The 27284-nt window shown below is 40.3% G+C and overlaps 2 protein-coding genes across 3 annotated transcripts in view; both read right to left on the bottom strand.

The window, feature by feature from the left end:
• Positions 1 to 832: 832 nt before the first annotated feature.
• LOC125228573 lies at positions 833 to 2552 on the bottom strand. The gene is made up of 2 exons (XM_048133190.1): positions 2413 to 2552; positions 833 to 2165 (listed from the first exon to the last, which is right to left on the bottom strand). Exons 1-2 carry the CDS (start codon positions 2461 to 2463, stop codon positions 1383 to 1385), a joined length of 834 nt encoding a protein of 277 aa, XP_047989147.1. The 5' UTR covers positions 2464 to 2552; the 3' UTR covers positions 833 to 1382.
• Positions 2553 to 3830: 1278 nt separating this feature from the next.
• Positions 3831 to 27284, bottom strand: part of LOC125228752 (protein PTCD3 homolog, mitochondrial) — a 41125-nt gene continuing 17671 nt past the window's right edge. The window contains exons 8-16 of one of the 2 annotated variants that reach the window (XM_048133420.1): positions 19074 to 19204; positions 18095 to 18213; positions 13502 to 13586; positions 12863 to 13004; positions 12473 to 12581; positions 12023 to 12137; positions 11757 to 11840; positions 10642 to 10817; positions 3831 to 3998 (exon numbers count right to left, since the gene is read on the bottom strand). In XM_048133420.1, the coding sequence (XP_047989377.1) occupies positions 3908 to 3998; positions 10642 to 10817; positions 11757 to 11840; positions 12023 to 12137; positions 12473 to 12581; positions 12863 to 13004; positions 13502 to 13586; positions 18095 to 18213; positions 19074 to 19204 (1052 nt within the window). In that variant the 3' untranslated portion in view covers positions 3831 to 3907. Of the gene's footprint in view, positions 3999 to 10641; positions 10818 to 11756; positions 11841 to 11938; positions 12138 to 12472; positions 12582 to 12862; positions 13005 to 13501; positions 13587 to 18094; positions 18214 to 19073; positions 19205 to 27284 lie in introns of both variants that reach the window. The other variant, XM_048133419.1, reaches the window with a different exon arrangement.

Raw genomic sequence — 27284 nt, 5'->3', positions numbered from 1 at the left:
TCAAATTTCAATGTCAAACAGGCTACGCTCTTAACAAAACAACCGTCAAGTGTATAGAGTCAAAGGCGATGGAGTCCAATGAATCTGTTTCGATTTCTTCAAGTGATACCAGTAGCCAAACGGGTAGCACCACCGCTAGTAGCAATACTGACAATATTATCACCACTAGTAGAGTCGTAAATAACAACAGTAGCGATGATAGTACAAGTACTAGTAATACCGATGACGTTTCAATGACTAAAAAAACTAGCGAAGCTTCAGAAAAATCTGAAGACGACGATGACGATGAAGAGGAAGTGTTTAAATGTAAAAAGGAGGGTAAATTCCCTATTCGCAATGAATGCAGGCGATACTACTTGTGCAAGAAGAGTCGGAAGTCTCATTACCGTCGGAAGGTAAAGAAGTGCGATTCAGGGCGCGTGTTCCACAAGGACAAGAAGAAGTGCGTGCACGCGGACAGCTACGAGTGCTGACACCGACACCCTGGAGGGCCTAGATCTTGATCTTGAAACAATGCTAGTGATCTGTCACGTGATATATATAGCTCTAGAATTTTGGTCTTATATGTACTAATACTTACCTAATTTATTTTGTTGATTATTACTATGTTACTAATATGATAAAATTTTATTTTTACACTGTTTTTATTGTAAGATTTTATTACATTATAAATAAAACATATGCTGAAAAATATAAATGATGGTATTTTATTCAAATAACAACATTATCAGATTAGAGAGTTATTCATCATAAAATAAGCCGCTACATGTAGTACCTACCTATCAGTGGCGTGGTGTGATAATTTTCGTTGATAAAGCCAAAGGGGTTTTCGGGATCTGTTTTGTATGAACTTCTACAGATAAAAGAGAATTTTAGGGAACCCGTAGGGAATCGAGTTGTATCGACGCCCCGCCACTGGTACCTATTCATAGTTTCTCTTAACTAGACATTATTATTTTTGTATTAGTAAGCAATAAATGAAACACAAATTAATTGAGACCTGTAATAGTACATTTCGAATATTACGATACAAGTGCGTAAAAAGCAAGTTCGAAACGAGTTGCGATAAATTTAAATCGACACGAGTTACGAATTTCCTTTTCGCACGTGTATCATATGACGTTTTTCAGTACAGATGGCCCTCCGAAGTTTCGACCTGGCATAATAATGAACCATTCCTCGCAATAGTGCGTAAAAAAAAACACCATCTGTACTGAAAAATTTCATAAAGGACTTACATTACAATCGAAATTATACCTTGCTACGCTATGTCAGAAATAAATGTTACATAAATATTTGCATTATACTATAGGTACAACATAATCTCATAATGGCAGGACCTGGACATGGACAGGCATTCAGTTATATAATATTATGCATTTTCAAGATGGTATTGTGATATCTTTATCGAGTTCCGTTACCAAATAGTCGAACCGCGGCCTTCGGTAAGCGGCTCTTGAGCTTTCGACGAACTGGTCCTCGTTGTACCTCTCGAGCGTGATGCAGAACTGGTTGGAGAAGACGGTGCAGCGCACGGCGCTCTCGCCCGGCACCGGCCGCGACGGGCAGAAGTACGCCGCCCTCGCCGGGCTCTGCCCCTGCGTCACGGTCAACTTGTAGTTCCTGCAGTCTATGGGCCGAGGCCGATGCGCTGCCGATGCTGGCTTCTTATCCGATTCAACATCGTGCCGAGTATCGATTCTCCTGTTACTTTCAAGGAAATAATCATTCGCCTGAGTAGTGTTCGCTATTGGGCACGTGTATTTGTCAGGCGCGGAGCAGGTTCGCGTGTAACCGTTGAAAATGGTGGTCCCCGAACATTTAAATTTAATACCTTGGAAACGGTTCTTGTTAGGGATGCACAGGATGTAGCCTTTACACCCGGGGACGCTGGGGTCGGCAATTCTTTCGTTTCTGTGGCAGCGTAATGTTTTTCCGAAAGATGGCGCGATGTAGTTGTTGGCGTTTTCGCAAACGTCGCTGGAGTCTTCGTTACAGATAGTGTCCGGGGGGCAGAGGAACGAGGGCCCGAACAGGTTTGGTCCCTCGCACAGTCTCAGTTTCGCCTGCCCTTCGCAGGTGAAGCCGTATGGGCCGCAGTCAAAATTCTTATTATTTAAAAACGGATAGTCGAGTCTTCTAGAATCGGCCGCTGCGCTGAAAATCTGAAAGCAAACACGACCTTGATCTAGATGTCGAACACAATAACATGTTGAGTTAAGGACGAATGCGGTGTCAATAGGTAACCTGGTTGTACTAGTGTGGATTCCCCACTTTCATTAAGTCGGGCAAATGGTTGAGATAACAATGGTACTGTTAAAGTTGAGTGCTAATTATGTTTATTTTTAGATAGAGGGTCTATTTAAATAATGCCGCATAATAAGTAGAATAAAAAGTAAAAACAAGACTTACCATCACTAGCGCAGATATAATACACACTTCATAATGAAACATTTTTAACATGGACAAACACCTTCGGTTGCAGTGTATACCGCTTTAGCGTTCAGAGAGCAACTAACGGTCGCAAAGTCAGCTTTCTTCAAAACTCTTCAGAGGAGCAATTAGCACTGTTAGCGACAAAGGGGAAATGGGTCCGTGTCAGTGGCGTGCAGGGCTGCCAACTTTTGGGTGAAAAATATAGTTCAGTCAAAGTAAATCTAGTACTAGTAGTTAGTAGTATTGTTAAATTAAGTGAAAAGTACTTATGCTCACCAAGGCACGTGACATATCTGTACATTGGTCAATTTGAAACATCAGAAAAAAATACACAAACCTTATCACTTTCTGTACTGTTTTTTTTTTAAGTAGGTACTTGTACCTAAAGTTTGTGTAACCGATGATCCCGAAAATTCACTCTTGTACACATGGAATTACCGGAATATTCAAAATTCAAATAGACTAAGGCGTGAAATTGTGAATCTAAACATCATAATAATACAGTTGCCAATATAAAGATTCAGTATTATGGATTCAATAGTACGAAATTATACACCGTGATTTTTTGTTTTCCGTTAAATTCGACACGTTGTTAGGTTCGTTATCAGGAACCACCCTGGATATCACTTTTAGTTAAATTCGCAAAAAAAAAATCACCGTTTGCATACATAATAAATGAATTAATCAGTGTGAGAGACCCTTAATGTCCCGTCAATCACTTGACAGTAACTTGAATGTTATCCTTTAACTTTGTCGTTTAAGGATAACATGCAAGTTACTGTCAAGTGATTGACGGCACATGTCAAAACAAATAACATTTAGGAAGTGGTAAAGGCTGTTACACACGTGTTCAGTAATTATTTTTATTTTTTTAATAACTCGGTAACAGTAAGAGTTAAGCCGCTAGTTTTTTAGAGAAATTAATTGTATTTGATCTAAAGAATTTTCCTTTAAAGTTAACGGAATTCAATAAAAACACGGTGTATAACACAGTACGGTTGACAACCCTAGTGTCGCGGGTCACCGCTCATTGTTAATACTTCCGAAACTTGACAACAAAACAAATAGGTAGGTACTTTCATGCGCGCTTGACCCGGCGCACGAGAGTGAGTCTTATGTGAAGGTTACAATAGTGGTCTTTTGTGGTTTATGTAAACTAGGCTGCTTTGAATGAGTTTTCAAGGGTAATACGTCAGTTTTTAGAGATCGGTATTAAAAAAAAAAGATTAATAGTTATGGTACGAACAGGAAGCACTAGGGGACTATTGACTATTCTTTTCGGGTGTTTCTGATCATCCTAATTTACCACAAATTTGGGAGTAAAGATATGCACATGCAAAACCCGTAATAGGTTTCCCGTAGGCTTTTGTTAAGGGTAAAATGAAAGATAATTCAATCTACTTATACAGTATATACTTTATTGAATAAACTACTTAATGACTAAATATTCTAAATACCTTAACGCCAGAGGTTATTCTTCGTCGGACGAAGAGCCGCTGCTATCGGAGCTCGAGCTCGAACTGCGTGCATTCCTTTCTCTTACTGGTGTTCCGGTCTTAGCTCTGTAATCAAAACGACTATTTGTGTCTTTCCATACAGAAGGGAACTTATGCTTCAAGTAGGTACAATAAGGATATTTGACGATCGGTCTGGCTCAGTCGGTAGTGACCCTGCCTGCTGCGCCGCGGTCCCGCTTTCGAATCCCAGTAAGGGCATTTATTTGTGTGATGAGCACAGATATTTGTTCCTGAGTCATGGATGTTTTCTATGTATATAAAACTATTATACATGGATGTTTTCTATGTATTTTAAGTATTTATAAATTATATATATTGTTTGAGTACCCACAACAAAAGCCTTCTTGAGCTTACCGTGGGCCTCAGTCAATCTGTGTAAGAATGTCCTATAATATTTATTTATTTTATTTATTTTATTTATTTTATTTATTTTATTTATTTTATTTATTTTATTTATTTTATTTATTTTATTTATTTTATTTATTTTATTTATTTTATTTATTTTATTTACTTTATTTATTTTATTTATGTATTTATATTGCAGATGAAGCATAAGGATCCTTTAGTCGTAGAGCGCCACGTTTACGCTCACTTTATTATGGTTTAGGAGTTTAGGAACTTTAATTATTTAGGAAGCTCGAGATCTAGGTACTCGACAAATTCTCAATATTGGCTTGAGCTACCAAAGCGATTGACCTAAAGTACCAAAACCCAAAGATAAGATTCAATTTACAAGTTATTGCCGTGTATCAGATTTAATAATTTTTCAAGGCTTTAAGCTCTTTTGTCGGGATCGTGGGGGACTTTCACCTGAATTAGACTTAACATATTTCGTTCACTCAATAACGCTGCCATGAAATTAAGCTATTGTTATGTATTAGCAAAGAGGATCGAGTGTTATTGGCTACGCGCACTACAATTACGCCCACTACCATGTGAATTTGAAGTGGAAAATGTCAAAAAATGACATGTAAATAAACATATATTTTAACGATTTTTCGTTAATTTTAAATAAATTGAATAACAAGAGCTACTATTTCAAGTGTAATTTAGGTAGATCGATTATAAAGACATGGATATAATAATGAAAATCATTTTCCAAAGCATTACTCACGGTATAAACTTCCAACCCCAGACCACAGAAAGAGGCAATAAATTGGTGCTGGCAGGGCATATTCCTTATATGCCCATAATCTTGAAGAACATAGGAGTAATGGTAGAAGTTCTACGAGCGAGTGATATGGTATTCGCTAAACCTCCGTCCCGTTAATACCATATAAAACAAGTCTAAACGTAAGTACCTAGTCATGTCCGCGGCCGCAGAAATATCCGACACGGGCCTATTCCCAGGCCAGGCCTGAATCTTATAGCATAATTTTTTACGGTAGGAAAAATACTAACAGCGTATTGAACAATATTAGGTAAACAAAGCTTAAATATAATTTATTATAATGTTTTGTTTTGACATAACACTTATGTTTTCTTTTCACGGTAGCTATCCATTTAGTTCTTTGATCCAATTTCTAGTGTGCTCCAAGAAACGGATAGAACGTGCAACGACTATTTATGCCATTATTTTTACAACTAACAACAAAACAACATTGGTGGCCCATTTCAAACATTACTCATTGTATTATATTTTATGAGTTTTGATAGATGACAAACCACAATCAGTGTCGATTTTGACCACCGCAAGCACTGCGATCGCTTTGCTTACCCCACAGAGAACCTCCTATAGAGTAGCAATTTTGTATATTTTGTTCGCGATACGAGTCACCACTGTTTGGGGTGCGAGGAGCGGGCGGGGAATGTGTTAAGCGCGCTGTGATTGGCCGTTTCAAGGACGGCGGGCAGTCGCGCCAGATGAAAAGGGACAGAAGTATGACTGTCCCTCTACTGACGCGTAAGTGGCCAATGTAAGTTGACCTATGCCGGCTCTGAATAAATTATAAATATGACTTATTTGTGGAATGTAATGCCGTCTGTTTTTAAATTTGAGCTTCTTGTTACCTTTCCACACCATTTCACACTACAGGTGGACATCTTTAAGGCATCAAAATACCCTTTTCCAATTTTTTTGTGCGAAAAACATGCGCTGCTTTCGGGTCTGTTACTTGGTCGATACTGATCGGGCACGGCGAGCGCCCGCGCTTATATCAGTGCAAATACTAGGAAGGCTGGCGACCGCGAGTCGTCTTGTAATGGATGTCTATAGGGGTTGGTCTGTGGCTTACCCCCTCCATGCACTTCGTACGAACGAAGCCAATAGAGAGTTACTGTCAAAGTAAAATGTGTAATCACAGTGCATAGACTGCCATCTCTCGACACAGGATTAAAACTTTTGAACGTCAAATTTGACAATTTGGCTTTTTCTTAGCTTGATATGTGTTAAAATGTCAAATATGAATATTAGCGCCATCTAGCCGAGCGTCCCCCAAAGGTGTAAAGTCGCCGTCAATGGAACTTCTAAACAATGTAAACAAACCGCCATTTTGAAATTGTCTCTGAATGATGAATTTCTTAGTGATGCGAAAATTATTTGTTAAATAATGTCCAAACGTCAATTAAGCGCTCTCCACACTCGCGCGATATTCGATATGCAAAAAGAGTCCACACTCGCGTTCGCGGCATCGGCATGCGTACATGCCAAGAAAAGCAGTTAACGAGTAAAATAATATTGAAACCATCAGTACCGTCATTTTTTTATTTTTCCCCTCACTAGCTCGGAAACACGTGTTTTGTCCTTTAATACCAGCGGGTAAAAACGCATTTTATCCACTAGTGAGTAAAGTAATTTGACCTTGAATAAGGTCAAATTAACTGCTTTAAAACTGGTAAAAGCAGGTGAATCTAGTAATAAAGATGATTTACCACCTGTGGAACTACTGGAAGCAGTGATAAACGCATTTTTTGCGTTATAGTTTCCTCGCTATAGTGAGGGGAAAAGTTTTGTGTTACACTCGGGTGCAAATGTATTTTACCTCTCGTGTTTTAAAAAACTCGCAAGTTCAGGATTCTATTCTATTCTCGAACCACTCGCTTTGCTCGTTTTTCAATTCCACACTCGACGTTAAAATACAACTTTGCCCCCTTGTATAACAAATGACTATTTTTACCTACCTAAACAATGATAGTTGGTACTAAGAGTATTGAATCACTACGTGGTTGGAATAGAGCGTGAGTTGGGTAGCGTGTAGCTGGCTTTACAATATCGGCAACTTTAGTCCCAGCCCTATCCATCATAGACAAATGTAGAACTTAAAAGAAACAATAACGTCATTTTTCTTTCGTCACAATAACCTAACTTTTAAACCCTTTCAAGTTTTTAATGAAATCTCCAGATTAAGTTATTAATATAAGGTTTTGCATGTTACGATAATAAGACCGTTTCAGTAATGTATTGTTTCAATGGTGTTTAATGAGGTAGTGTGAGAATTCAAGGAGAAACAGTGACAAAACCATGTGATGCCGTTTGTTTACATTGTTTGGAAGTTCCATTGACGTAGTGATGGGTAGGACATCAATTTCAAATGAGTTTGTATGAGTACCTCATTTCCAAAAATGAGGTGTTACAATGTCTTACTTCAAATGAGGTGAGGTACTGATCTGTATATATATATAATTTCTAGCATCGGCTGTTTGACAAAATCCATCGGCAACAAAAACTAGTATGTGTAGTTGTGTACTAGGTAAATATCCTTTATACATACTAAATTTCATTAGTCATAATGAGTACTTGAACATTTAACAAGAGAAAATAGATAAAATTAAAAAATATTTCAAGGACTGTCATAGAGGCCTGCATAACAACTTAATTTGATGTTTTTATGGAACTGGGTCTAATTTTGCCATTGAATAATATTATTTACAGTTTGTTCCATTTAAATTACTGCTACAAATTACAGTGGTTTCATATTATTAACAGCTTAATAATAACATACTTTGATTAGCATAGTTACCATAAAACTGCATGTTTTAAAACAAACTAAAGTTCGTATTGTTTTATAATTAGTACCACTTTTACATAAAAATAACAAACCTACCACTCCATGTGTTTTAAAAGCAATATGATAGTAATTAAAAACACCATCAACATTCGCGACGCCGGTAAGTCTTTTCAGTTCAGTTTCACTATTTTTTTGCACACAAATGACACTAAGGCAGAATCACAGGTATATTTGATTGTGTAAAAGTTGTCACCATTATTACATTTTGGCTCATTTATTAGTATTATCACTGTAGGACAAAACTAAACTTTATGCAAATATTGCTAATGCAACTAAGTACGTACAAACTAACTTTTCTTCTGTAAACTGTCATTACTGTCAACGTCAACCGCCTGTGAATTACGTTTCGTGTCGGATTTATTTATCATTTTATTGAATTAAGAAATGAATTATTCTTTCTATTACTGATTAAATACTTAATTAAACTACCATGCTTCACATAATTTATATTATATTTCGGTCAGTAATCTTGTAATTGTTTTTAAGCAAGCTTCGTAAACGCATCTTCTCAGTGGTTGGCCCTCTGTGTTGGTATGCTTGGTATTCCGAATATTCAAAACACTTGAGTTACCATTTCAACGTCCAGTCTAAGAGAGCTCCCTGATTACACATAACAATAGCCATACAAACTCTATTGCTGCGGTAGATCACGTTATACTGGTCAATGTGTTAGCACAATAATAGCTATCAAAAAATTCAAAAATGAAGACCTGCCGCGAAAAACAACATTTTGCATCTCAGCTGCATTTATTCATGACTTCACAAATGCGACAGAGACAAAAGATGTGGTTCACGCGAAATCGTCTGATTTTTCGCGCGATTTTTGCGAGCAAGTTAACTATCCTGGGATCAAAAAGGCGTAAAATGTATGAAAACTTGCGGCGCATAAGATTGTTTTCTTTCGAGTCATGTGTAACGTATTTTTGGTGAGGCAAATTTGAAGCCCGCGTGTGTCTGTCTCACTCCCTCTTATGGTAAACGTAACTATCTGTTTCACTTTGAAAGGATTTTTGAAGTGTTGTTGTCACAGTGCCTCTTCTGTCTTTCCGGTACAAAGCGATTTCCGGTACAAACGAGTCAAACGATACATTTTATTTTATCGGTGGACCTTTTGTCCCGGCCATAAGGTCTGTAGTTCGATAACTGAACGTGTGGTTGATCACTTCATTTGAGGTGTCGACTCTCGCGACGGAGTTTGAGGGCCGCGTCTGCCGCGAGGCGCGCGAGTGGATGATGAGTTTTTGACGTTTTGTGACATTTGAAGTATGTGCATGATCTGTGAGGAATGAGGTGTTTGTGTTGCTACTGTTGCGAGCGAGTTTTTGAGGGCCGCGAGGCGCGCGTGTGGATGATGAGTTTTGACGTTTTTGTGACATTTGAAGTACGTGAATGCTTTGTGAGGCGTGAGGTGTTTGTGTTGCGACTGTCACAAGCGAGTAAAATGAGGTGCGGTGAGTTGAAGTGTGATGCAATACATTTTTGCCGTGTGAAGTACTGCGACAAATTAACAATATGAGTGGTACAAATGAGGTGCCTCACGAGTGAGGAACTCAACACTACATTGACGGCGACTTTAACGCCATCTAGGCCACGGTACCTTTTTCTCTATGGCTTTGAGGTACGTTTTTTTCTTAGACTTTATCCGTCTATACGGAGTTACATATGTCATTGGTATTAGTAATAGTCTACTTGACCCTTTTTAAAAGTTTGTCTTATATGATTAAGTACTGTCCAATCAACCGAAATAAAATCCATACTAATATTATAAATGGGAAAGTGTGTGTGTCTGTTTGTTTGTCCGTCTTTCACGGCAAAACGGAGCGACGAATTGATGTGATGGAGAGTGACATAGGCTACTTTTTGTCTCTTTCTAACGCGAGCGAAGCCGCGGGCGAAAGCTAGTATTACCATATTTTATTATGACTTAAAAACAGCAAAATAGTACATTACGATACAAGTGCGTAAAAAAGGAAGTTCGAAACGAGTGGCGATAAATTAAAACACGACCAAAGGGAGAGTTTTAAATCGACAAGAGTTACGAATTTCCTTTTCGCACGTGTATCGTACGACGTTTTTGTATGGTAATGTACTATTAAAGTATACTTTTGCCTGTGCTTTTACGTAATCAGGCGAAAACAACACAGCCATGTTAATCTATAGATTATCTATGCATCAGGTAATTTTATTCGAAAACATTTTCTGACTTTTTAAGTATGAAGGCATAAAGTTCAATATGTCATTGATTGTTTTGACGTGCAGTAAGGTTCGAATTCGATAACGTCACTACATCGCTGACAGCGTTTTCGGTGGCCAAAATAAATAAAAAAATTACAGACATTTTTAATCGAAAATACGTAGTCATCATACACTTTTAATACCCAAAATCTATCTGCAGAAGCTGTAATACATCTTCCTTTGGCCGGTTCAGCATCACGGTTAGCGTCCCTAGCAATGGTCTGAATAGGAGTGATCAATAGTCTGAGGGGATGAAGCGAGATACTCACAGATGGTAGGCCTCAGCCGCGGCGGCGGCGGCGGGGTGCAGCGCGGACAAGATCTCGGGGCTCTGCAGAAGCTGTAATACATCTTCCTTTGGCCGGTTCAGCATCACGGTTAGCGTCCCTAGCAATGGTCTGAATAGGAGTGATCAATAGTCTGAAGGGATGAAGCGAGATACTCACAGATGGTAGGCCTCAGCCGCGGCGGCGGCGGCGGGGTGCAGCGCGGACAAGCTCTCGGGGCTCTGCAGAAGCTGTAATACATCTTCCTTTGGCCGGTTCAGCATCACGGTCAGCGCCTCCACTGACGCCGTGGCTGCTTCTTCGAAACCACACTCGGCGAGGTATGTCACCGCCGTCTGTAAGTTGTGCGAATTTTTAGAATTTTGCAGACTCGTATGGAAATGAAAGATGACAAAGAGTTTAATAATTAAACAGACAGCTGGATTCAAACTGTAATGTAAAACTACAGCTGTAATAGCATTGATTTACTAAAGAGTAAGCTGTAGTCATGGTCATAAAGGTTTCCATTTTACAATCTACAGGTGTTTAATTATTATGAGTTTGCAGTTCTGTTGATAAGTAAGGTTTCGAATCTCCGTGAGGTGAAAGAAGACTCGATCGTACCCCAAAGGGTCTGTACGTCACACAGACGGCGACAGCAGGCTATCCAGTGTATCCGCTCCCGTTACCACGTTCCACATCGAGTCTGAATTGTCTGTCACGTCAGAGATATAAGTAAGCTTACATCTGCCGGTATTCCAATAGCAGCAGCCTTCTTGGATATCACAGCGAAGGTTTCAGGCCGCGCCGGCACGCCAGTCGCCTCCTCGCGCCGCAGACCGTCCACGTCCAGCGTATCCATCAGTACGTCCCACATCGGGTCCGACTTGTCCGGCACGTTCTAGCACACAGTATAATGTTACTCACCGTAGCAACAGCAGGTTTCCCGATTGCAGCAGCCTTCTTGGCTGTCTTAGCGAAGCTTTCAGGCCTCACAGGGACACTAGCTGCCTTTTCACGTCGTAGGCCTTCCAGCGTGTCCGGCACTATGTCCCACATCGGGCCCGATTTGTCCAGCACGTCCTATCTATCACACAGTAAAATGTTACTCACCGCAGCAACGGCTGGTTTCCTGATAGCAGCAGCCTTCTTGGCTGTCTCAGCGAAGATTTCAGGCCGCGCCAGCACCCCAGTCGCCTCCTTGTGCCGCAGACCGTCCAGCGTGTCCATCAGAACGTCCCACATCGGGCCCGATTTGTCCGGCACGTCCTAGCACACAGCACAATGTTACTTACCGCAGCAACGGCTGGTTTTCCGACAGCAGCAGCCTTCTTGGCTGTCTCTGCGAAGATTTCAGGCCGCGCCGGCACGCCAGTCGCCTCCTTGTGCCGCAGACCGTCCAGCGTATCCATCAGAACGTCCCACATCGAGCCCGATTTGTCCGGCACGTCCTAGCACACAGCACAATGTTACTTACCGCAGCAACGGCTGGTTTTCCGACAGCAGCAGCCTTCTTGGCTGTCTCTGCGAAGATTTCAGGCCGCGCCGGCACGCCAGTCGCTTCTTCACGTCTTAAGCCGTCCAATGTGTCCAGCACTACGTCCCACATCGGGTCCGACTTGTCCGGCACGTCCGAGCACATCTCGATTATGTTGCTCAGCGCTGTGGCTGATAGTCTGGGGGAAATGGAGTATAACAACTTAAATAATCATTGACAGAAGAGCGGGGTCCAACCAAAACCTTACTTTGGCTTGGTTATTAATATAAATAGTTGTAATGTGTTAGAAATAAGGGCATTTTCAGGATTTGGGTCCCTCCCAATTAGCGTAAGTGTTAACAAAAATTAACTCGCTGTCAGTTTTGCCGCACTGTGCGGAGGCTCCCGCGACGAATAACCAATGTAACGACGAATTAGATGTTTTAAAAATAAAATTAGAAACTGGTTGTGGTATTAACTTTTACGCGCTTATGAAATCCCGCTTAAATAACCTTCTCAAAATAGAGTACTCACTTCTGTACGGGCGAGCGCATATCCTTGCCCTCTTGTTGCTCTTCGGCCACCTTGCCGAACTTGATGACGTCCGCGGCCGCTGCTCGCATCTGCGCCTTCACGTCGTCTTCTAAACAAAGTATTATGTGTCTGTTAACTGCGTGTTGATGCAACTCACCATTAGTAGCGTTTTGCGGATTCCGTTTTTTTGTTACGGTAATAGCCGGATCCACACAGAGCGAGGCACGCTGCGACGCAATGCGCTTGATGCGCGGAAAAGTTCCAATGTAGACGACAGACGTGCCTCGGTCGAGGCAGTGCTCACGTCTACGTTTGCCGCGCGAGCACATTGCTTCGCTCTGTGTGGACCCGGCTACTCACGAGTTATACTGCTAGTATTAGTAACAGTACCCTGGTAGTGGTAGCAGCTGGCCATGGCGTCCAGTAAGCGCTCGACGAGCTTGGCGCGCTTGGCGAGCCCAAACACCACGAGCTGCGACCACACGCCCGCCAGCCGGCCGCCCGAGCCGCCCACCTCTAACGTCTTTATTATCTGTTTACAAATATTTTCAAAAAGTTAGATAACAAGCAGGTATTAGTAGTACTTAAATGTTAAGTACTTAAAACTTAAGTTCATAATTTTTTGAACAAAACGTTGAAATGTTATTTTGAGCCAAAAATCTGTCAAAATGACATTTTCGTGTTAAAAGTATCAAAATACCATGTCATTAGGCCAATAAACTAGAAAAAGACAAATTAGGCCAAAATCTGTCAAAATATCATTTTGTACAAATCTGTCAATGTATACCGATTGGGAAACATCGTCTATCTTTTTACTAATATCACAAAAACGAAAGGTCTAGATCTCTTCATCCACGATAATGTGCAGATTTGACCCAAGACCGTTGTTTATCATTACGATACTTACGAACCAGACACATTTTCGGGGATGAAACCATCTATAAGTTACTTGCAATCATAATTACCAATTCTAGTTTATTCTATCTATTTTAAAATGTAATTGCACATATTTGTATACAGATTACAGACCTCTTCCATAACGGACGGCTCCGGGACGTAGACGTTAGGAACCAATGTGTCTAGTAGCGCTGTAGTTCTCTCGAATGGTGCGTGCCTGACAAAAAATATGGTATTACTAAACAATAAAACCAAGTAAGTACCTAAATAAAATGAAAAACAAATTAAATTGTAGTTGATGAACGTGCTTTTTTTATAGAAAAAAGATACTTATACTTTGCATAAAGGACTTCTAGGTATGGAACACCGCATATCTATCATACTCCGGATGTTTGGGTACTTGGGTAATGTTACGAAAATTATTTGACCAATTCTGATTTCATTGGAAGCTCCAAAGCTTAGGTATTAGTTAAAGGTAACAATTTGTGTGCTACTCTGCGGCGGCGCCACCATAATGAAATTCAACTAATTATATGTTAAAATGATGTTCGTAAGACGTACAGTATGTACGTATAATTTTATGACTGTACCTATAGCGGGAAACGAAATAATGGGCTTTTATTGTGGCGCCGCTGCAGAGGATGCTCTGCAGCGGCGCCACTCAGTTCTCATAGATAGATATGACATCATCTACTTTTTTCTCATGGAAATTGATGTACCAATGCTGTTTATTATGTACGTATTGAAAAAATCACTATAACTTAGTAAATTTATGTACTTTCAGTAATTCCGCATTCCGCCTGAACGGTATGAGCTAGTATGTAAGGAGGTGTACTTACGGGTAAGCGAGAGGGAGATATGTTCCTTCCCGCTCGCTCCGCGCTCGGCGCGTTTCGTTCTAGGTTTCAATAATTATTATTAAATTTATGCCCCTGTTGTACACTTTGCTTTTTACTTCGATTGCGAGGAATTAATTATATTTTTCTCGGCAATTTACACCACGAAATTGTCGTAAAGCGAAAGAACATAATAGGTACATAAGATAACCAATTCCCGCCAACTTTTTTTTCAACATGTGATCAGAGTTTCAGACGCTTGGTTTTTTGCCAAGTCAAAAATTTTTTAAACGATAAGTAATCGAATCCTATTTTATTTAATTTACTTAATTTAATGACAGAAAATACGGAATTCTAATAAATTATAGCAAAAATAAAATAACCTATCAAAGTTTTGTCACCTACACAATTTTATTGCTCAATAAAATTGTGCAATATGTTTTAACTGTTTGTCTCTTGAGCTTGAGACCGATTACCTTAGTCTTAGGCCGGCACGGCAACAGACAGTCTTAAAATTCATAATTTGATAAAGTCATAGGCTTCCCACAGACAGTCTTAAAAATTCATAATCTTAAAAAAACTTGTATGCAATCTGACAGTTCAAACTGACACTGACAAGACACTGACAGATCTGACAGTGTCAATTTGCATACAAATTTTTTTTAAGATTATGAATTTTTAAGACTGTCTGTGGGAAGCCATAATCAGTACAAAAATCAGATCGAGTGCACGGAGTTCCATACAATTTCGCGACCGTCCACACTAGGGCTTCCAATACCGGGATCCCGGTATCACGGAATCCCGGGATCCCGCCTTTTTTTGGGCACATTTCAATACTTGTATTTAATTTAGTAATACCGGGATCCCGGTATTTTTAGTAACTACCAAATGAAAATGAAAAATGAAAATGAAATATTTATTTTTCAAGTAGGCATATTACAATGCGCATATGAACGTAATGAACGTAAATCACTCATTAAAAACATTAAATTTCTGCATCACGATGGTTACTACACGCGTAAATCTTCTTCTTGCTCTCGTTTTTCGATTTAACACATTCTCTGTTTGGTGTTTTTGCAATATTTGTATGAAAATGATTGTTTTTTCGATGATTAGCTAGATAAAGAATTAAAGATACGTGTCAAAAGCATTCATTGAGGAGGGTCGGCCGCGAACATTTTTTGACACATTTGTCGCACTTGTGAATTCGCACGTAAGTGTGACAGAGGAGCAACACATCAAACGTAGTTGCAACAGGACACAAATCCTCTGTAAACAAATCGCCTTGATGCATCTATATCATAGATATAACTTTTCAAAAAATTGGTTAATGCATACGAACTAACGTATACCGTAGCTTCTCTATTTTTACTATGCGTGTGCGTTAGTGTGTTGAACTCTATCTAGCTCAAAACTTTGCCGTACATAACATTCCCTATACTTAGTACCGAAATTGGGAAATCACTCCTTAACTATCAAAATCAAGAAAAATACTTTTCTAATCCGTAAATTAAGTGTTCCTATTCCGCGGATAATCTTTTTGATTTTGATTATCATGGATTTCCGCAAAGTAATGTGTGATTCCATAGATTATTTCTTAATGTGATTTTTGATAATCTATGTCGGACAATTCAGCGTTTTTGGCTAATTGTTCAATGATTTGGCGGATTTATTTTATTAGTGCATTAGCGCCTCTAGCGCCACGAAATACAAAAATACCACTAAATTGTACCACAGATATTGATTACAATGTGTTTCTAAAAAAAAATCATCTCATGTTCTAATTTCAAAAGTCAATGATGAAACTATAATCGAGAAATGCTTCTTAATGCTTGTTATTTAATAAAGTGATATTATAGTTAAACCTACAGCACAACTACACCATTAACACTGACTATAAAATGTAACACAACATGAATGAGCCACAGCAGCTTCCTAGTATCACAGCCATACTAAAGAAGAGGCGATTGAGGTGGCTCGGGCATGTGTATCGAATGGAGCGGACTCGTTTGCCACGCTGGGAGATGTTGTAAATGCAAAAAGACCGGTCGGACGGCCAACGCTGCGCTTTAAAGATTGCGTGAAGCGTGACATGGTCACATTTGATATTCCATGCGACCCGTGGCAACGACTGGCCGAAGACCGAACCACGTGGCGCCGTGTTGTCCATGACGTTCAATCCAAGCACGACAATGCCTGGTTCTCCTCCTTGAATGATAAACGCATGAGGCGTCACGAGCAAGCCTCTAAACCCCGCTCATCTGGGGGAGCATACACCTGATACACCTGCCGTGTGTGCGGACGAGGGATCCTCTATCGAATTGGGCTGTACAGCCACAAACGTAAGTGTCGCAAGGATGCCGTTTGAACCATCTGGTTATATATGCAAAGGCTTGTTATTATTAAAATGTAAAAGGTTCTATTCCGCACGAGCTTAAAGAGATCGATTTGGCAGAAAACATGGTTTGCTATAGCCGCGTCTTCTTGTGAAATGTCCGATATGGCGGCGATATCTAACTTACAGAATCACCTGAGTAGAGATCTGGCGCTCTTTCCCGTTTGCTTTTATACTGCGCACTTGGGACTGAGGACTCATAACAAAAATAAAGAGCACAGGGCGTAGCCCTTTGAACTATGTATACTTAAAAACAACAGAAGTTGAACGGACTTGGCCACATAAGTTTGCGAACCGTTTGGGTTGAAATCGAAACTTATGAAGTTGGAAATGTAATCGATTTGACACCTCACTAAGTCGGATTGGCAAGATTCCGCTGTAGTATATAACACGCATGAAAAGTAACGAGATTTTGAATAAAATTTGTTATTTTAAGCAAATTACTTGGTTTTTATATTTTCCCGATTTCAATACCGGGATCCCGGAATTGAAATCGCCAATACCGGAATGAATACCGGTATTGGATAAGGTCCGGTATTTGGAAGCCCTAGTCCACACACACTCTTGTTTTTTAAGATTATGAATTTTGAGACTGTCTGTTGCCGTGCCGGCCTAAGACTAAGGTAATCGGTCTCAAGAGACAAACAGTTAAAACATATTGCACAATTTTATTGAGCAATAAAATTGTGTAGGTGACAAAACTTTGATAGGTTATTTTATTTTTGCTATAATTTATTAGAATTCCGTATTTTCTGTCATTAAATTAAGTAAATTAAATAAAATAGGATTCGATTACTTATCGTTTAAAAAATTTTTGACTTGGCAAAAAACCAAGCGTCTGAAACTCTGATCACATGTTGAAAAAAAGTTGGCGGGAATTGGTTATCTTATGTACCTATTATGTTCTTTCGCTTTACGACAATTTCGTGGTGTAAATTGCCGAGAAAAATATAATTAATTCCTCGCAATCGAAGTAAAAAGCAAAGTGTACAACAGGGGCATAAATTTAATAATTATTGAAACCTAGAACGAAACGCGCCGAGCGCGGGAGCGAGCGGGAAGGAACATATCTCCCTCTCGCTTACCCGTAGGTACACCTCCTTACATACTAGCTCATACCGTTCAGGCGGAATGCGGAATTACTGAAAGTACATAAATTTACTAAGTTATAGTGATTTTTTCAATACGTACATAATAAACAGCATTGGTACATCAATTTCCATGAGAAAAAAGTAGATGATGTCATATCTATCTATGAGAACTGAGTGGCGCCGCTGCAGAGCATCCTCTGCAGCGGCGCCACAATAAAAGCCCATTATTTCGTTTCCCGCTATAGGTACAGTCATAAAATTATACGTACATACTGTACGTCTTACGAACATCATTTTAACATATAATTAGTTGAATTTCATTATGGTGGCGCCGCCGCAGAGTAGCACACAACAATTTTGCAATAAACAAAAAATCCCGCCCCCAAAATTCACATAACGTTACCTGCAGGCGACGGTAACGAAGTGTCTGTAGTAAATGCTCTCTTTGTAAGCGTCACCGACTAGTTTGTAGTTGTCTCCCTTCATCAGCAGTGCGTGAACTCTTTCCGCCAAATTTATGTCCTGCAACAATTAACATGTAAAATGAGTGAATCAACTTTATCTTGCTTGTTATTGGCATGGTTACGGTCTCTTGAGTCACGCTGGTTTTATGCAAAATTATGCTACTTAAACTATGCAAACATGCATTTTTTCTGGTGTTAACAACTGCCCTTTCCTTAATTTGCCACCTACAAACATGACCTACATGCATGCTTGCATAATTTCAGTAGCATAATTGTGTCGCTTAACTTCAAAACTGGGTAAATCCATTCTGCTATAAGGTTGATTATCTTTCAGATCATATTATATTTTTTATATATTCAACCTTAAAGCAGAATGTATTTACCCAGGTTTGAAGTTAAGCGACTCAATTTTGCATAAAACCAGGGTGACTTAGGGGACCGTAATGGCAATAACAGGCAAGAAAAAGTTGATTCACCCAAATACATGTAAATAAATTAAATTAGACAACGGATAAATTGCTTTCATTTAAATAAGCCTGATAGTTTGTATGTTCATCCTAAGAAACAATCCCTAAAATCGCGAAATTATTTCATATTAAAAAGTTTCTCATACCTCGTTCACCTCGTTATTGCAGAAGTAAATAAACACTTACGCAGGTTATAAGAGTTTAATGAAGAGTTGCAATGAAATGCAATGCGATATGGAGCTGAGATACAGCTGATCTCATAAAGACAGGACGATAAAACTGCACAACCTCGTTGAATTTATAGTTGATGTTTATTAAATTAGGTACAGCTTCCCTTACTGGCGCGGTCATCAAGGAATATTATTTGAATGGTTTTTTTAAATGGTGGATCATCAAGAAGATATCCATGTCATGGCCTGCAATTCTAACGAGTCAAATCGACCCTAGTTACCTGCAAGTGGTCGTTACACACGCCCATAGCCGTAATGAAGAAGTGCGTGTCTGTGGCTTCCTTGGCGTCCAAACTCTCCCTCTTTTCCAAGTCGTTCAGAATCAGCGACAGTATATCGGTACGAGGTCCACCTGTAAAAGTAAGAGTTTAAAGTTTGGCTACTCGCATCTATCTTATTAAGTCATTCATATTTATTTTATTTTTCACATTCAGATGACGCGCGCCTTGACTCGTAACGTCGTCTTAAGGCCATGCATCGATAAATATTAGGATTTTAGATTCACTGGTGTGCTTAGCCCCGGAAACCTAGAGATCTGATTTTTGGATATGTATATCTTGACTATATGATTGAAATTTTTGTACAGCTCGAAACACGAATGTTTACAATTTTCTCGATAGAAATTTAATCCAAAGTAAGGCCTTAATTTTTCGTTTAACTAACATTGTGAAAAAAATATGCAACTTTAATCAGTCTAACCTACTTTAAAGTGAAGGTTTCCAAATTATCTAGTCTCTCGTAGAAGGAAATATTTTTTATTATCGTATATACAAAGATTTATCATCATTTACGATATCATGAATTCAACAGAAAACGGCCATTTTATGCGGTTTCGTTTCTCTTTCTTTCATACGTCAATCGTATACATGTGTCCTTATTGTCAAAAATGTCAGACGGCCGGCGGGCCTCGAGGAGGCAAGACCTATGTCAAATCGCGCAGCGTTTTTGACAATTTATAATTACGAAAATTTGGACGTAGTTTAGCGAAAAGGATTTATCTCCATAAAATTGCCATTGAAATGAATGACTATTGTTATTGTCAGAAAGTTTAAATTCTATTGGCAATGTTTGTGGGTTAGATCCTTTTCCATAAACTACGTTCATTTTGTATATTTATTATATATACGCATGTGTGCGTATTGCCAAAGCTACGTCAAACTCTATACTATTTGAGTTACAAGATGCTATGAAATTTCGACAGGAACGATAATGTGTCCGTGGCCCTGTGGTACCAGCCATCAGCTAAATATGCTAACTTCTAGGTGATTTTTTTCCATTTTATTTCGAAATTTCTACTTTTTGTTTTTTTTTTCTTTCTTATTATACCAAATAAATTATAAAATAAAGAAATTAATATTAATTCATCTTCAAAAGAAGAAAACCTTTTCTAAGGGAGCCTAACCTAATGTATACAATGTTGTTTTGTGTGTTGTACATAATTTACACAATTATAAGTGAAATAAAATAAAACAAAAATAAAAAAATACATTCATTGAAAAATAAGAACAGATATTGCAATAAAAAAATTCCAATGTTTAAGTTGGTTGGCCACGCAACGGGATTTGAACCCACAACTCTGGAGTGAAATCCTTGTACATATTGGATTGGACTGGCCCTGCCGGCCTGCTAAAGCTGATGTCCCTTGTTCGAATCCCGCCAAGGGTATTTATTAGTGTGAGGAGTACTTACAGATATTTAGTTGGATGTGTTTCAGTACAATTTTAAAATGTTAAATCTGCCGTTTCGGCTTGGCTATTAAAACATAAGTAATTATGTCGTTCTCTGCTATAATTCTTTGATATTTTCTACTTAGTACGTACTTCGCTATCAAACAACCTGTATGGTCTGTGCAGTGATCTTTCTGTTATGCGGTTGTCTGTGATTAAAACTCGTTGACGTTGGTATGTCAAAATATTTTCTGTAGCTTATGCTAAAAATACAAAAGATACAAAAACAATGGTATAAGAAAGGGAAAAGACAGACTCCAGGTACATGGTTATTTTTTAAATACATCCAGCAGCGGGGCAGGCAGGGCCCAAGGTGACCGACCTACGCGCCGTGTACAGGAGTACCGCCTTCTGCATCTCACCCCTAGCGAGTGTCGCTCACTTTTGCCTATGAGATCGTTCGCCGAAACGACGATGATCGTCGAATCAACCAAGTATCTCGACCATTTTCGAGAACTGGCGCAGGTAAGTACCTAGTAGTACGGTACTTCGCGGTCCACAAGATTGTATGGAAAATACTAACTGCTGGTGAATTATCCTAGTTATGAGGTCATGTCTGTGCAATGTGCCCGAGTGACTCACCGGGATAGTGTCCGACAAATGTTATTATTATTGTTTATATATAGCTAAACTCAAGCTTAATCCAGAACTGTAAAATAAACCTAAGAATTGGCTTTCTCTTTTTTAGGGTTTCATACCAAACATAGGCACAAAAGGAACCTTTCTGGTGCGGTTCGGCCCGTCTATTTTCTGCGTGTTCGGCAAAATACTCGATGACTCTATGTCTCTTACATAGTTTCTCTTAGTGCGTTTTCACATCATCCGTTCCGATATCGGATGTCGGACCCATCCCATGTCCCGTATATTTACGCCACCATCTTTGATTTTTTTATTTTGAAATCTTTCCTACATCCGATATCGGATCGGATAATGTGAAAACGCACTTACACACTACTTTACTTTTTAAGTAAGTAAATAAGTTAATCTTCTTTATTGCCCCACAAAGATAACAGGTTTACAAATTTAATAACAGAATTACATTGAAAATAAAAGCAGCAACAGGCGGTCTTATCGATGTATGCGATCACTACCAGAATTCCTTATTAGGGTAGCACGAAATAAAGCATAGTTTTGGTATTTCCGATGAACTACAGTATGGATTCTTCAAAAAAGGAGTGTACTTAGTTTCTAATGGGTCGGCAACGCGCATGTGACACCCCTTGAGTTGCAGGTGTCCATAGTTTCCGGTGACCTCTTTTCCTCTTACCTGCCGCCGACGTGGTATAAAAAAAATTGTAAAAGGTAATTTAAATAATATAAGGTACCTAGTTTTAATTATCAATTTTAAAAACTTGTGTTTTTAACCAACTTCCAAATTTCGAGGAGGTTATCATTTATCAATTCGTGTGTAATGTTTGATGTTTGTTACTAAGTAGACAGGTTTCGATTTTTTTTAGTGTATGTACATATTATTGAAAGCCAGTTCTGATAATTGGATTCTGGAGAAATCGAGAAAACTCCTAAAGGCGCATAATATATAGTGATTTTTGTGTTTTATTAGAACATCATGCATTTCCATTCAAAACAGTCACATATGGTGAAGTGGAACAGTTTATGATGATCAGAGCGGAACTCTTCAACGACGATTTAACGAGTTAAGTTTTTTAAGCACTTTGAGGTTTCAAGTCAGATTTCGATCATGCTGGAGTTTTGGTGATCTCTTTTGGATACCAATCCATGAAAGATCAAGGGAACTTCTCAAATTTGAACGGCACACTTGTAGTGACTTTTGTATTATCACCAAAGTCTCTCTAATGTTTTGGATTATGAATAAGGACAAGGACTTACATTTGACGAAGTGGAACTGATGATGATCAGAACGGAACTCCTCAAAAACGCATAGCTCGTGTGAAGATTGATGAAAGAACTGCTGATGATGATCCGATTAGGAGCCCTTCAGTGACACATAGCTCATGTTAGGGATTTGCTCATTTATGCGTTTGTGTGTATGTAAATAAATAAATAAATAATAAATATTGGGGGATACCTTACACAGATTAACCTGGCCCCAAACTAAGCAAAGCTTGTACTATGGGTGCTAGGCGACGACGATATACTTAATTATATAAATATATACATAGAAAACATCCATGACTCAGGAACAAATATCTGTGTTCATTACACAAATAAATGCCCTTATCGGGATTCGAACCCGGGACCGCGGCGTAGCAGGGTCACTACGCGCTAGGCCAGACCGGTCGTCATCATTTCATGTGTCTCTAAACATTAAAGTTTATTATTTCTTCAGTATCGATCGCAGTCGCATGTGCGTTTCGTGTATGAGGTGCCTGGCTCGCTTTTCTGTAGTGTTATATAAATCCGGATTTGTGGCTAGGTCCGTGTTATCAAGGTCCGGGTACCCAAGTTTAATATGTCCGGATTCACGGATTCTAAGTACAGTCCAGTTTGCTTTCTACGTACAGTAGAATGGATGCGTTTCTATATAATATAAAGCTACAACCCGACTGACATTTTTCAAAAAATGGGCAGAAGGAGTTTTTGCAGGTGGCAGTGTTTGGTGTGGTCGTATAGAGTTTGGTCCTGCGACCCCGGATAGATCAGACCGTCGGTCTACCGGTTCCGGGTAAAAAAATGTCGGACGGCCTGGCCAAACGGCTGGAGTTAGCCGGGGAGTGTTCGACCAAATGTCATAGAGGACCCTGGGCAGTTTTTGACGCCGCCATTTTTTTTTTAAAATGGCCGACTTTTTTTTTTGACGATTTTTCAAGTTTGTCTTAGAGATCTCAAATTTTGGTCATAGAATCTCCAAGTGGCCTTGATTCGAATGAAATAGAAAAAAATTGAAAAATGCTACAAATGTGGGAAAACTGGCCACTTTTATTTTGTATGGCAACTTTTAAACCGTAAGAGATAGCCGGGGGGTGCTCGACCAAATGTCATACAGGTATCCGAGTAGAAAAAAGTTGCATTAAAAAAAATTCAAAATGGCCGACTTTTTTTTTTGAAAAATTTCAAAATGGTCCTAGCGCGCTGAGATTTGGCACACGGGTGGAAGGTCGCCCCAAAATTTATATTCAAAAAGAAAATTTTGATAAATTCAAAAAGGCGGCCTTTGAGGGCCAATTGAAATTTGAGTGGAGGTTTTTCTTTTAATTACCATAGCTCCGTAACGGTACAAAGAAGTGAAAAGTGCTCAAACAAATGTTATACAGTCACCCGAGGTCCATCGAATGGCATTAAAAAAAAATCAAAATGGCCGACTTTTTTTTTTGAAAAATTTCAAAATGGTCCGAGCGCGCTGAAATTTTGCACACGGGTAGACAGCCACCCCAAGATTAGTATACAAAAAGAAAATTTTGAAAAATTCAAAATGGCGCCCTTTGAAGGCCAATTGAAATTTGTATGGAGGTCCTTTTTTTAAATCCCCATAGCTCCGTAACGGTAGGGAAAAGGTTAATAGTGCTTGAACTAATATTGTACAGTTATCTGAGGTCCATCGAATGGCATTTACAAAATTTCAAAATGGCCGACTTTGAAATTTTTTTTTTTTTATTTTCGGTCCGAGCGCGTTCAAATTTGGCACGTGGTAAGAACGGGGGCCAAAAATAGAAATGAGAAAAAACAATTTTGGAAAAGTCAAAAACGGTGGCGAGAGGGGACAAAGTCAAATTTCCCTACCAGTTTGTATGGAGGTTTTTTTTTTAAATCCCCATAGCTCCGTAACGGTAGAAAAAAGGTTAATAGTGCTTAAACTAATGTTGTACAGTTATCTGAGGTCCATCGAATGGCATTTACAAAATTTCAAAATGGCCGACTTTGAAATTTTTTTTATTTATTTTCGGTCCGAGCGCGTTCAAATTTGGCACGTGGTAAGAGCGGGGGCCAAAAATAGAAATGAGAAAAAAATTTTTTGGAAAAGTCAAAAACGGCGGCGAGAGGGGACAAAGTCAAATTTCCCTACCAGCCTGAGGGAGCGTTCTACAGCCCGACGGTCATTGCTCCGGTCCAAGTTCCGAGCTGCGTACAGACAGTGCTCCCAAGCAAGAAAATATAAGTAAAAGTGTCTAAAAAGCGACGCGGCGGGCCGGAGGCCGCAGGCCGGAGGTCCAACTTCCCTACAAATCCTACAATCCCCACAGTAACTACGCGGAGGGCCGAAGGCCCGGAGCGTGTCTGACAGGCTTCCAAGTACGCGAAGGCCGCAGGCCGAGCTGCGGGCAGAGTGCTCCCAAGCACGCGAAGGCCGCAGGCCGAGCTGCGTGCAGACTGTGCTCCCAAGAAAACAATAACAAAAAGTATCTAAATAAGCGAAGCGGCGGGCCAAAGGCCCGACGCGGAGCTTCGAAACCCAGCGAAGGCCGAAGGCCGAGCTCCGCGTAGGGCCGAAGGCCCGGAGCGTCCCTGATCGGCTCTCTGGCGGACCGGGAAGTTGGAGCTTAAACACGACCCAATAGTAAAAGTGTCTTAGAGAAGCGAAACGACGGGCCGGAGGCCGCAGGCCGTAGGCCCGTCGTGAGCTTCTCAAGACACTTTTACTATTGGGTCGTGTTTAAGCTCCAACTTCCCTACAACCCCCACAGTAACTACGCGGAGGCCCGAAGGCCCGGAGCGTGTCTCAGAGGCTCCCAAGCACGCGAAGGCCGCAGGCCGAGCTGCGGGCAGAGTGCTCCCAAGCACGCGAAGGCCGCAGGCCGAGCTGCGTACAGACTGTGCTCCCAAGCAAAACAATAACAAAAGGTATCTAAATAAGCGAAGCGGCGGGCCGAAGGCCCGACGCGGAGCTTCGAAACCAAGCGAAGGCCGAAGGCCGAGCTCCGCGTAGGGCCGAAGGCCCGGAGCGTCCCTGATCGGCTCGCCGGCGGACCGGGAAGTTGGAGCTTAAACACGACCCAATAGTAAAAGTGGCAGGCCGCAGGCCCGTCGTGAGCTTCTCAAGACACTTTTACTATTGGGTCGTGTTTAAGCTCCAACTTCCCTACAACCCCCACAGAAACTACGCGGAGGGCCGAAGGCCCGGAGCGTGTCTGAGAGGCTCCCAAGCACGCGAAGGCCGCAGGCCGAGCTGCGGGCAGAGAGTGCTCCCAAGCACGCGAAGGCCGCAGGCCGAGCTGCGTACAGACTGTGCTCCCAAGCAAAATAATGACAAAAAGTATCTTAACAAGCGAAGCGGCGGGCCGAAGGCCCGACGCGGAGCTTCGAAACCCAGCGAAGGCCGAAGGCCGAGCTCCGCGTAGGGCCGAAGGCCCGGAGCGTCCCTGATCGGCTCGCCGGCGGACCGGGAAGTTGGAGCTTAAACACGACCCAATAGTAAAAGTGTCTTAGAGAAGCGAAACGACGGGCCGGAGGCTGCAGGCCGTAGGCCCGTCGTGAGCTTCTCAAGACACTTTTACTATTGGGTCGTGTTTAAGCTCCAACTTCCCTACAACCCCCACAGTAACTACGCGGAGGGCCGAAGGCCGGAGCGTGTCTGACAGGCTCCCAAGCACGCGAGGCCGCAGGCCGAGCTGCGGGCAGAGAGTGCTCCCAAGCACGCAAAGGCTAAAGCAAACAAGCAAAGCAATAAATCAAAAAAGCATAGCTCAAAAACAAAAAGCAAAAGCAAAACACAAAAACAAAAAGCAAAAGCAAAACACAAAAACAAAAAGCAAAAGCATAAGCAAAGCACAAAAGCAAAACAAAAAAAGAACACCGCGGGGCCCTCGGGCCCCGCGCACCTTTAAAAAACTAGTTTAATTTTATAACAGTGAGGAATGTAAATCATTCTGTAAAGGACGGGTTCGGTACCTCGGCAACTTAGCACTGCCGGGACTACACGAATACACAAGCAGAGATTTAGAACGGGTACCTTTTTCTTTTGACAGAGAACAGGTCTTGGTAATCATAACTATCTAGGAGGCAAACGTTAATTAGTTTTCATACTTTCATTTGATAATCCGGTAATTTTTTTTTTGCAAGGTTCAGGTGTTCCGAAATAGAATATTCATTTATTTTCGAACAATACTATAAGGCCCAGAAACTTCAAGGTACTACGTCTTTTAATATACACATAGTTTTAAGTAGAGGAGTTGAGTAGTTTTATGTGCTCTGCCTACCCCTTCATGGGATACAGGCGTGATTGTATGTATGTTGTATGTATGTATGTATAGTTTTAAGTTTATAGTTTTAAGCACAATGTTAAAAGCATGGAGTAGAAGAAGCTCATGTGTTAAAGAATGGTACTTATGTGGTAGCTTTTACATGTGATTAGAAGACTATAATCAGGTCCGACTGAACAGGTTCGTCCTTGCCACTAAAAAGCGCCGTGATGTCATCGGATAGTGACGGATGAGAGAGTGTTTAGAAAAATGCAATAAAAAGTGTAGAGACTTGAATATCGACCTGTGGTATACTGACGTATGTGATATCTGCTGATTCCCGAACCGTTACCACTTTTTATTTATTTGTTAGGTAGATAAGCGACCAATTATATATACCTACTCCATTTTTTTCTATATAGATGTATATAGAAATAGGAATCGAAGATGGTATGGAAAATATCCTTGTACTGCATTAACCGTCATCTTCATAACTAAAACATAAATCATGTCTGTAAAAGTAAGTAAGTAAGTACAAGGAATCTCTGGGCAACTTGCCCGGTGAAAAACCAAAAAGCTATTTATTCTATAGTGCGTTTTTAAATAGTTA

The sequence above is a fragment of the Leguminivora glycinivorella genome, chromosome 8 (assembly GCF_023078275.1).
Source record: "Leguminivora glycinivorella isolate SPB_JAAS2020 chromosome 8, LegGlyc_1.1, whole genome shotgun sequence".
Classification (NCBI taxonomy): Eukaryota; Metazoa; Arthropoda; class Insecta; order Lepidoptera; family Tortricidae; genus Leguminivora; species Leguminivora glycinivorella.
This window is presented reverse-complemented; position numbering and strand designations above follow the sequence as displayed.